An 11046-nucleotide genomic window follows, 5' to 3' on the forward strand; every position below is an offset into this window, starting at 1 on the left:
GATCGCCATGCTGTCAAATTCCAAATGACTTTGCCCCAAAAAACAACCAGTCTGCCGCCTCGAGCTTCCCGTTTTACCCCCGCACGGCAATCACTATGACCGACAGGATGAGGATGATGACCAGCGCCAGCAGCGCCATGAGCTTGACGTTCTTCCACCACATCTTCCTCTTAAGACCCCGGCTGCGAACGCGGAACTCGCGCGCGCTTCCGCCCAGACGATCGGTCTTGTCGACGAGGAGGTCGATGCGCTCGCCGCGCTCGAGCAGCCCCTCAATGTTGCGCGTCATGATGCCCCTGACATCATCGATCTCGCGCTGGACGTTGTTGATGGCGTCGTCCTTGCCGCCGGACGTGGTGCCGTACTCGACCATGAGGCTCTTGAGCTCGCCATTGAAGGATGCGGCGCCGTAGTTGGGAAGATCGGCGTAGTCGGTCGTCTCAGGCGTCAGGCGGTCGAGGAAGCGGCGGCGGATCTCGAAGAGGAAGCCAAAGGGGATACGGCGGCCCAGGCTGGCGTCGGCGATGACGAGGAACGTCAGGCCGCCTGCCCCGGATGAAGGGTGGTCGGGGTGGTCAGACGGGGATTCGGCAATGTAGTGGATGTGGTGGGTGCCGTGGGTGTAGGTTAGCTTTTGGCTGGTCGAGTGCTCGATCTTGGGGAGGATGAGGGAGGCGAGGGACGACGTCTGGGAGGAAGCGGAAGTTGTGCATTCGGTAAGAATAGTATTATTGTGCGCGATGCAGGAGCTTGGCCTTGTTAGCAGACTGGAAGGGGGTCAGCGGACAAATGATTGCCATACTAAAGTAGCGGCGTCGCTGGTGATGAGGAGGAAGCCATCTTTGGGAGGAGTCGCACGCTTGCGTGCAGTATGTCGGTCCTGGGGACGTGGACAGAGTTTGTCACTTGGAGCGAAACAATTACTGCGCTTGAGGGCTGCGCAAGGGTTGATTGTTGGGTAGATCGGCAGTGTAAGGGCAGTGAGGCGTGTGGTGTTGATGGGCGATCCACGCCAGCGCACGATGAATGCGTGATGACGACCTACCGATGCTGGCTTGCCAAGACGCATGTCGGGTCAAGCCCCACTCTGGCCTGCCTTGAGCCTGATGACGCAGTTATCGATAACGCGCGCTCTCGATAGATGCTTAACAGATCCAAAATTTATGACCAGGGGAAAGCGAATCGCGACTGGACGTGTCTCGACGCCAGACTCTGTGCGTGGGTGAAAGGGACCAATTCACAAGACAAACAACTGAAGTCTCGGAAATGAGGTGTCAGTCTCCCATTAGACCGCCATGAAGTCAGTCTTGCGAGCCGTTGCCACGCGTGCAACGTGCAGCAAACCTGCCTTTCGCCATGGCTTTGCGACCACCTGCCGAGCGCCATTCCGGGTGAGTCGTGATATGCGTTGGATATCTTCAACGATGGCTGCTGATTCGCGATAGGAGGCCGCTGTGTACAATAGGAAAGGCGGTGTCAGCGCCGCTGCGTCGAAGAACAAGAAACGATACGAAGTCTTCCGGTCTATGGTCATAACACAGTTCAACAATGTTCTCGACGAATTCGGCAACTGGTCCGAATCCAACCAAGAACTTCGAAGCTTCGGCGTGCGTAGTGAACATGGACTGGCAAACGAAGCCGCACTCTTTCGAAAGGCCATCAGCGATGCCATAGCGATGGCTACGAACGGCAACGTCGCCAGGACGACAAATCCTCTCTTCTGGTCGCTGCGGGATGCTTTCATCCGAGGAGACGTCAAGGGGTTAACGTCGGAGATTCGGTACTCCTTCCAAAGCTTCATGATGCGGAGCCGCATGTCGGCGGATGTGACGAAGAGACAGAAGCAGATGGCTGACTTCCGCTACCCAATGGAATGGTTCCCGGCAACAAGAGCGTTGCAGCGGACAATACATCTCCACGTGGGCCCGACAAACTCTGGCAAAACATACCATGCGCTCAAGGCGCTGGAAAACGCCAAGTCGGGTATATACGGCGGCCCCTTGCGTTTGTTGGCCCACGAGGTATACGCTCGCTTCACCGCCAAGGGAAAGCCATGTGCCATGGTCACTGGCGAAGAGCAGCGGATTCCTGAGGGTGTCGACAACTACTTCATCAGCTGCACGGTCGAGATGACGCCGCTGAACCGTCTGGTAGATGTAGCCGTGATCGACGAGATCCAAATGATAGGTGATCCGGAACGCGGTTGGGCCTGGACACAGGCTCTCCTCGGCGTCATGGCCAAGGAGGTCCACCTCTGCGGCGAAGAGCGAGCAGTGGACCTTGTCAAGTCTATTTGTTCCGCCCTCGGCGACAAATGTGTGGTGCACAGGTACGAGAGGTTAAGTCCGCTTCAAACCATGAAGAAGAGTCTCAAGGGAGATTTGTCCAAACTGGAGAAGGGTGACGCCGTCGTCGCTTTCAGCCGAGTTGGCCTGCACGGTCTGAAGAAAGCCATCGAAGAGAAGACTGGAAAACGTTGCGCCATTGTCTATGGCTCTCTACCCCCTGAAACAAGGGCCCAGCAAGCGGCGCTCTTTAACGACCCTGACAACGAGTACGACTTCCTAGTGGCAAGTGATGCTATTGGCATGGGCTTGAATTTGGAAGTAAAGCGGATCATCTTCGAAACAGCAGCCAAGTTTGATGGTGTTAACTTCCGTGGTCTGTCAACGTCGGAGATCAAGCAGATTGGCGGCCGCGCTGGCCGATTCAGGTCAGCCCGCCAAGCAGCGACATCTGCTGACGGCGCCGAGACCCTGGTCGAGAAAAAGAATCCAGGCCTAGTTACAACACTGGACGCTCTTGATCTTCCCCGAGTCCAGGAAGCATTCACGCAACAGGCCGAACCACTGGAGGCTGCTTACATCAACCCTCCGGCATTTATCTTAGAACGGTTCTCAGAGTACCTGCCCCCTGACACGCCATTATCGTTCATGCTGCTGCGTATCCGTGAGCTGGCCAGGGTGTCGCCGATGTTTCTGGTCGATATTTCGAGCGACGCTCTCCGCGTAGCCGATATCATCCAGGAGTTTCCCCTGACCATTCACGAACGCCTCTCCATCCTCAACGCCCCCGTCCAGCTCAACGAACCCAGCGTTGTCCACCTGGTGCAGGCAGCCGCCAACTGTCTTGCCACGCGCCAGGGCGGTGCCCTCTACGACATGCAGGAAATTGACCTGGAAATCCTCGACGCGACGATCGCCGACTTTGACGGGGACGGCCGCCGCTACCTCCGCGCCATCGAGGTTCTCCACCACTCGGTCACGCTCTACCTCTGGCTGAGCTACCGCTTCCCCAACGTCTTCTCGAGCCAGGCGCTGGCGTTCCACGTCAAGGAACTCGTGCAGGCCAAGATTGAGCACCACCTGGACACGAATGTTTCGTTCCGAGCCGGGCAGCATGAGGCGATGCTTGCGAAGCGGCGCAAGGAGATCGACAAGCGTGAGCGCGAGCAGCAGCGGGTGTTTGGTGAGGCAAACAAAAAGGCCGCGATGGCTGGTGAGGAGGGGGCTGGGAAGTGGAATGAACCGGGACACGAGGAGCCGCTTGTGGAGGACAAAACAGAGTACGAGCAACTGGAAGAAGCTCGCCGCTAGATGCGAGGCGCTTCTGGCAAGAGTCCAGATTATGGGCCGAGTGTACAACAGTGTAAGATGCTTGGATGCACATTGGGATCATGTACAGCATAGATGGGCTAGGCGCGCTTCGTTGATTAAGCAGGACCATCAGAAGCCATGTACAAAACACAACTCAAAGAAGAAACATCAACTCAAGGCAAAAAGTCACCAAGCCAGCTAAAGACGAATCAAACATCCGGCGCCTTTATCAATTTTACCTTGAAATAGGTAGCTTGCTGGCAGACAAGATGAGAGGCACCATCGATAGGTAGGTAGGTAGGTAGATATCTTAGCTAGTACCAGTGCCAGCCAGGCAAGGGTCAAGCATAACGTCACCGCTGCAGGGGCCAAGGCAGCTACCGACCTACCCCACCATCCAACACCGCGGGGCACCTCAACTTCAGAGCTACCTACGCTTTCCCGCAACACCCTGCAACTCCAACATTTCGCATCAATCCATCGCGAACCTCTACCGCGTCACACTTCACAGCCGGAAAGACCTCTCACCACCGCGCCGCATCCGCGATCAAACAGCCCAGCATGGCCACCCCGAACCCCGACCCGCCGTCGACAGCCCCGGCCTTCATCCCCCTCGAGGCGAACCCTCAACTCATGACCACACTCCTCCACAAGCTCGGCCTCTCCTCCGCCCTCCAGATCCACGACGTCTACTCCCTCACAGACCCCGACCTCCTCGCCTTCATCCCCCGCCCCGCGCTCGCCCTGCTCCTCGTCTTCCCCGTCTCAGCAACCTACGAGTCCCACCGCCTCGCCGAGGACGCTCTGCTCGACGACTACAAGGGCCACGGCGACGGCGCCCCCGTCGTCTGGTTCCGTCAGACCATCCGCAACGCCTGCGGCCTCATGGGTCTCCTGCACGCCGTGGCCAACGGGCCGGCGCGGGACTACATCGGTCCGTCCTCCCGCCTGTTCCAGCCAGCCCAGCGTCTTCCCCTAACCCCCCCCCTCCCCCCGTTCGCCGCACCTGACGGACAGATTTCCGCTAACGCGCAGCAGAGGCCTCCTCCGACCTCGACACCCTCCTCCAGCAAGCCTTGCCCCTACACCCCGCCGAGCGCGCCGCCCTGCTGGAGAAGAGCACGGCGCTCGCCAACGCGCACCGCAGCGCCGCGTCACAGGGCGACACGTCGGCGCCCGAGGCCACGGATGACGTCGACCTGCACTACGTCTGCTTTGTCAAGACGACCGACGGGGCGTTCTGGGAGCTCGACGGACGGAGAAAGGGCCCGTTGCAGAGGGGCCAACTCGAGGAGAGCGAAGATGTCTTGAGCACGAAGGCGCTGACGCTGGGCCCGCTCAAGTTCCTCGAGCGGGAGGGGGCTGATTTGCGGTTCAGTGCCGTTGCTCTGGCGGGGGCTACTGACTAGGGGTTGCAGAGGACCGAAAGTAGCGGGCGATGCCTTGAATGAATAACGAGTGAGAATTCTATTAGGGCCAATAATACAGTCTATGGAATACCTGATAACAAGGAGCTACGGTTGGCGTCTCAGCTGTAGTGAGATCTAGGAACCTGAAGCAAGCCATAATTGATACAGCACCCGCGCGGCCTCATCTTCTTCCTCATCTGCATTTTTGATGGGACCAGGTGTCGTGGTAGGCTCTTCAGTCTCGGTCGCCGGCTGAGTTGTCTCAACTGCTTCCTTAGACACGTGAGATTGGTGAGACCCCTTCAATTGCCCCTGATCAAAGGACGCCGCATGGTGCGCAGATGAGCAAGACGATGGCGCAGAATCCGCAGCCGCAGCCGATGAGCAGACTCTCTGTGATGTCTTTGACCTTCTCCGATGAAGACAAGTTGGCACGCCGCTCTTTTCGCTGGTTGTGGGCATCGCGGATTCGTTGCTTGAGGGGCGGCTGGTGCCTGTCTGGGAGCTTTGGGCTGTTATCCGCGACTGGGTTGGGTACCGGGTTCGCGTCTGCGAGTTTTCTGTTGCGGACGGGGTTCTCGGAGGGCTTCTCGGCTGGAGTCGGGGCTGGGTTCGGCTGGGGGACGGGCTTCCGTTCATTGCTGTTCAGCTTGGCCTTGATATCGTGGGCCTGCTTGTTGACGTATGCGGCAGACTTGTCGAAGGACTTGCGCGTCGGGAGCCTTGTGCTGTTGATGCTTTCGCTGATGCTGCCTGGCCGGGCTTTCGAACCTGACGGGTTGGATCCCCCGTGCGGTTGAGGGTGTGCCTCTGGGACAACCTTTTCGGGCCAGGAGCTTGGGGGCTGGACACGTGGTGGCTGCTGGGACGTCAGAGCCGCCGGGTCCGGAGGTGTGAGGTCAAAGGTCACTGTCGGTTTAGCCGTTGATTTTCCCTTGGGAGTATCGATCGGAACGTTGTGCAGAGATGGAGGAGGAGAGAGTGTGCACTCGAGAGCAAGTATATCCAGTTGACCTTTAGCTTGGTCTTCGTGAATGGATGCCGGCGGCGAGAGAGTGCACTCTGGTTGAGCCATGGAGAACACGGTGATGTCGAAAGCTGGTGGCCCACGAAGTAGATACTCGTATGGTGCGAGGGAGATGCTCAAGAGTTGGCGAAATTTAGGGACGATGGAATCAACAAGGTGGACTGTCACGGCAAAAAGCATCCGCAGCAAGTGAACCTATGTACTTGTGTACGATGAAGCTGGCAGAAGGAAGCACCATGTGTGCCAGTCTTCGCCGAGGTCAGTGCCTGCGGATCTGGAGGACGTCAAAGCTGCCTGAGTATGGCTCCAGGGCTCGACAAAATGTGACTTCCAAAAACGATCAAGAGCATGGCGAGCCGCCACTCTCGATCATTTTACAAGAGCACATGGGAATATGAAAAGGAAAGAGGCAGGCGCACCCCCGTGGACACCTCAAAGTGGCCAGAAGGACCTTCCCCTGCGGGCTCTTCCCATTGTATTCCAAGTAAGGTAGCGAGGCCTGTCCGTTCGCCATTGAACAGTCGGTACTTGCCGGACGACATCTGGTGACCAAACAGACCCCCTGCCGTCAAGCAACGATGGCAGGCGACGTGCCGAACGATGGCGGCGTAGAGTGGCATCTCAGGGCGCCTACCATCTACCTTAGGTGCCTACCTAGGTACCTAGGTAGGTAGGTAGGCATGGACTGGTAGAGGTCATGGGCGCTGGATATGAATGGAAAGGGTCGGTGTGAAACGAATGCGTCGCGAGCCCAAAATCGGCTCCCTCGACATCAATGCCGAGCAAAACGTAAAGCTGCAAGAGTAGCTTTTCATGGCGTTGAGGTTAAGGCCCTTGGCGTGGAGTAATGTCTTGTTTCACCTTGATTCACCGCCACCAGAGTAAGTACCCCGCGCACGTTCCCTTGAACCTCTGGCTCCCGCTCCCGCTCCCGCACCAGAGAGCCAACCCGCTGAACCTGACCTGGCCTAAGCAGTTCTCGCAATCTGGTTACTATTCCCAACGACGCCCGTCTTTTCTTCGCAAGAACCCGGATACTCACAAAGTACCCGTACCGGCCGGTGCAGTCTCCAACTCCGTCTTTCATTCGTCCGTCACCTCTGTGGAGGCCCCGACCGCCGGGCCAGTAGAGGGGCAGCGACTCTCGAGAGCGAACGCAACCGCTGCCAGCATCTCACCAGCCATACTCAGCTTAGACTGCTGTGTCTGACCTGAGCCCTCGTACTTCCTAGGTGAAGAAGTCTCGCCCTTTGAGACGTGGCCCCCCACCAACCGTCATCATGTCAACTTCTTCTACCTCGGAGACGTTGCCCGTGTGGCTCAACCCCGCATATTCGCGGCAAATTGTCAAGGGCAACCTCATGACCCTGAGTGCGAGACCAAAGACTGTCGAGCAGGGCGAGTGGATAGCACACCACGGTCAGTCGTCTGTGGAGCGCATTCAACGTATCCCCGTTAACCTGTTCTCAGTCGTCGAGCACTATCGGAATCTATGGAACTTCGTCCGTGTTATTCATGAGAAGGAGGAGGACGGCACCACTATTTGCAATGTCAACACCTGCCCCAAAATGTCGGCAGGGCCGTATGTTGAATGCCCCCTACCTCGGCTGCTACCAGGGCTGCCCAGTCATCACCAGCACTGACCTTCCTTCAGGAACCATTCCTACACCTGGCTCAACAACCGCTACCAGCCCGTTGAGCTCCCTGCACACGAGTACATGACCTTGATGCAGCGCTGGATCGGCGGCAAGATCAACGACACCAACCTCTTCCCTACCGATCCGAACGGCGTCTCGTACGCGCCCAACCCCTCTCTGACCAGCAGCTCCAGCACGTCCTCGCTGGCTGACCCTGCTTCGGACGCCGGCGCTCCTCCGGACGAGGACTGGGTCGGTCGCCGCAGCGGCTTCCCCAAGGAGTTCGCCGGCGTGTGTAGGACCATTTTCCTCCAAATGTTCCGTGTGTACGCGCATCTCTATCACAACCACTTCGTCGACCCGCTCTACCACCTCAACCTGGAGAAGCAGCTCAACAGCTGCTTCAGCCACTTTGTGCTGACGGCCACCGCCTTGGACCTGTTGATGAAGGAAGATCTCGAGCCCATGCAGGGGCTCGTGGACCTGTGGGCGGCGAGCGGTACCTTTCCGCCCGAGAGCAAGGCCTACCAATATGCAAACCTCGAGAATGGAAACAGGATTTGGAAACTGGCGGCCTTTTGAGCATGTCGCCATCGCATCCAGAGATCGCCCAACGCGAGACCCGCTCGGCGGAAGACAAGCTTGATACGAAGGGAAATGGAAACCAACGGGCCAGAAGAGAAAGTGAGGCATGGATAGCCGGGCAGAACTCAACTTGAGTCGGAATAATCAACAGCAGTGGGCTGCTGTACTGCAGACCTCAAAGATCATAAGCAAGCAGCAAGCGAAGTGATTATCTCAAACTGAGAGAGATCTGGTAATGAAAGGAAACACGCCGTTGACCAAACGTTCTTGTTGCTACAGTACACGGCACGATTTTTAAGGAAAGCCTTGATGAAACCGTACATCCCATGCTACCCGTCACTGCAGGTCCTATTGACAAAACACTGAGTCTCACCCAGCATGTTCGACGAGGAGAAAAGCGATGGGGTACAAAAAGTATCGGGCGACCTCGTTGTAAGCACATGTTCCGAACCAGGGAATCGAACCCTGAGCCTGACGGTGAGAGCGTCAAATGTTAGCCATTACACCAGTTCGGATGTTGTTGAAATCGCTCAAAGCCTAGGCATCTAGATAGAAATTGTTATTGTTGCCGAAAATTTTCGTTTGTTGCCTCTCCGTGATGCACTCGGATAAGTACATGACCCGAATAGCGCCCTGTTTGCTGCAAGACGTCTCATGTCTCGGAGCCGAGCACTGTAACCATACCTTGCTAGACGAATCGTCTCGCGTCCGGCAAGGAACAAACTCAAATGCAGTATTGGCAGACTGCCTGTCAACGTGACAAGTCTGACCGTTCCGCTGGACTCCGCCGGGCCATGTCGCGCACTGACCAGTGCCGTCGCTTGTCTCTGATACTGGCGTCCCAGCTTCTCGACTCAGCAGTGCGACAATGGCCTTCAGCTAACTCCTCGGCACGGCATCTCCTTATCAGCAGCCACCGAAAAGCCCATCGTTCGTCATAGACCTTGCCGACGGCCACCTTCGAGGCTCATTTCATTTCCTTGACGGTCAGCCCGTTGATGGGACCGGGGGGACCACCAACAGACACGAACCAGGGGGGGGTGGAGGGGTTGTCTGCGCGCTGTGGGCGATCTGCCGCCCACGACGCATCATCGCCAATCCGGAACTCCAACGGTCAGCGAAAGCTGGGTCGATATTTCGGAGGATTGACAGGCGGGGGGGAATGACCAGGGCCCAGCCCCCCCCTCCCCCCTCCCCCCTCCCTATACGGGAGAAAGCTGCAAACGAAACAAACCGATCGACGACATCCACCGTTGCATCGACTGTCGGTGATCGATAAATCCCTTTGCAGGCTGAGCAGTATCCAACAAAAATAAAAGCAAGCAATACCACCGTGGGGTGGCTGGTGGACACAACCCTTTCTGCAGCAGCGGCCCCCGTGGCCTGTCTCCTGCAGAGAGATGCAGGCAGACGCGACACATCGACTGACGAACGGCACATGCGCAACCTGCCTACGGTAACTCCCTGCAGTAACGTGCATCGTAACCGACCTTCTTCATCTCGCCGACATGCACCATCGCCACACGCCGGTCGGCACCACTGCAGGAACACATTGCTCTTCTCCACGAGCACGACGTACCTTTTGGTCCCTAAGCTTGTCTCGTCTGACTCCAACCGAGGCCCAGCTCCATTCCATAGCGGCCCTCCCATCACCTTATGGCCCAGGCCAAGGCTCAGCAACCCCCCAGGATGCATCGCTCCGCAAAAGCAACAGTCCCAAGCACTAACGAGGATCCGGCACATGATTGGGGAGCCGCTCCTGTCTTCGTCGTCGCGCTACCTCTCTAGCTTCAGCCGCTACATCTGAGACCGGAAGAAAAAGAAATTGGTACTGGCAAATGGGCTTGGCCCTTCAGCTGGCGCGCTCCCTTGTTCTGGCTGCTGTTGGTAGTCCCCTGGTCGTTTTTCGGCCTGCTCGCTCTGCTCCGATCTCTCCAAGCCTCCTGGATCATGTTTGTGCCGTCTCAAGCATCTGACTGGCTCGACGCATCCGCCACCTGTCGCACTGACTTGCTTCTTTGCATCGCTCAACAGGGACAATCCTGGACTGCGGTTTCTTTACAGCACTATGGGACTATGGAGTGGCCTTGGTCGATTCCAACGCCCTGTCGACCATCGGCCGATAGCCGATTGCCCTAATTTTCCAATATGCGCAGAGACCAACGCATGGAGAGACGCAGGGACGACATCCAATATGACGACTTGCGTACGTTTGGCCCAGAACGAGCAGAAGGCGGGACAGCCCAGCCATCGGCCAGCTGAGGTAGCATACGAAGTATGTCTGGTTTCTTTGTCCCGCCCTCCACCCTCGCACGGCCGCCTTACACGGCATGGTCTCTGTTTAGCCTCTGGTCCTGAATCGTCTGCCGTCCACCTGCCCCCCCTCAACATGCCTGGTCTCCCACCACTACCTGTCGTCGAAACGTGGCAGTGGAGGTCTGTTCCTGCCTGAGCACCAAGAAAGAAACAGGAACCAGACGTCGCTTACCGTGGAGAAGCTCGACTCGGGGTCCGCACACACGCTCTAGCCCGCTCCCCTATGTCTGGCTTGCTCCGTATTGGTCGATGATGTGCGAGAGCGCACGTTCAATTCGAATGCTTGTGCCAGCCAGAAGCATTTCACCTTGCAAGGTTATCTTGGTCGTCGCCTCGCCCACTTTCCTGCAAACGGCAGGCGAGCGTCGGTCGGCGGACAAAGAACCCGGCTTGCAGATTTCCTCCCGTGGAGCCTGTCATGACTGCGCAGTCAATCCTTTCTTTCTCAGGAACGGGATGCATTGCTTGTGCCGCAC

General features: G+C 57.5%; 5 protein-coding genes and 1 non-coding gene across 6 annotated transcripts; 3 read left to right on the top strand and 3 right to left on the bottom strand.

The window, feature by feature from the left end:
- Nucleotides 1-73: 73 nt before the first annotated feature.
- D7B24_007194 (uncharacterized protein) lies at nt 74-840 on the bottom strand (the record flags this gene model as incomplete). The annotated part of the gene is made up of 2 exons (XM_028641308.1): nt 74-749; nt 803-840. 2 exons carry the CDS (start codon nt 838-840, stop codon nt 74-76), a joined length of 714 nt encoding a protein of 237 aa, XP_028494633.1.
- Nucleotides 841-1295: 455 nt separating this feature from the next.
- Nucleotides 1296-3596, top strand: SUV3 (RNA helicase; the record flags this gene model as incomplete). The annotated part of the gene is made up of 2 exons (XM_028641309.1): nt 1296-1391; nt 1446-3596. 2 exons carry the CDS (start codon nt 1296-1298, stop codon nt 3594-3596), a joined length of 2247 nt encoding a protein of 748 aa, XP_028494634.1.
- A 561-nt stretch (nt 3597-4157) lies between these two features.
- YUH1 (ubiquitinyl hydrolase 1) lies at nt 4158-5005 on the top strand (the record flags this gene model as incomplete). The annotated part of the gene is made up of 2 exons (XM_028641310.1): nt 4158-4530; nt 4635-5005. 2 exons carry the CDS (start codon nt 4158-4160, stop codon nt 5003-5005), a joined length of 744 nt encoding a protein of 247 aa, XP_028494635.1.
- Nucleotides 5006-5321: 316 nt separating this feature from the next.
- On the bottom strand, nt 5322-6212 carry D7B24_007197 (uncharacterized protein; the record flags this gene model as incomplete). Its single annotated transcript, XM_028641311.1, has 1 exon — nt 5322-6212. The coding sequence occupies one exon, from the start codon at nt 6210-6212 to the stop codon at nt 5322-5324; it is 891 nt and encodes a 296-aa protein (XP_028494636.1).
- A 1100-nt stretch (nt 6213-7312) lies between these two features.
- On the top strand, nt 7313-8251 carry MOB2 (Maintenance of ploidy protein mob2; the record flags this gene model as incomplete). Its single annotated transcript, XM_028641312.1, has 2 exons — nt 7313-7614; nt 7687-8251. The coding sequence occupies 2 exons, from the start codon at nt 7313-7315 to the stop codon at nt 8249-8251; spliced, it is 867 nt and encodes a 288-aa protein (XP_028494637.1).
- Nucleotides 8252-8697: 446 nt separating this feature from the next.
- On the bottom strand, nt 8698-8769 carry D7B24_007199. The gene has a single exon. It is a non-coding gene; the product is annotated as a tRNA-Glu (tRNA).
- Nucleotides 8770-11046: the final 2277 nt, after the last annotated feature.

This window comes from Verticillium nonalfalfae (assembly GCF_003724135.2).
Source record: "Verticillium nonalfalfae strain VnAa140/NRRL 66861 chromosome Unknown scaffold_56, whole genome shotgun sequence".
Lineage (NCBI taxonomy): Eukaryota > Fungi > Ascomycota > Sordariomycetes > Glomerellales > Plectosphaerellaceae > Verticillium > Verticillium nonalfalfae.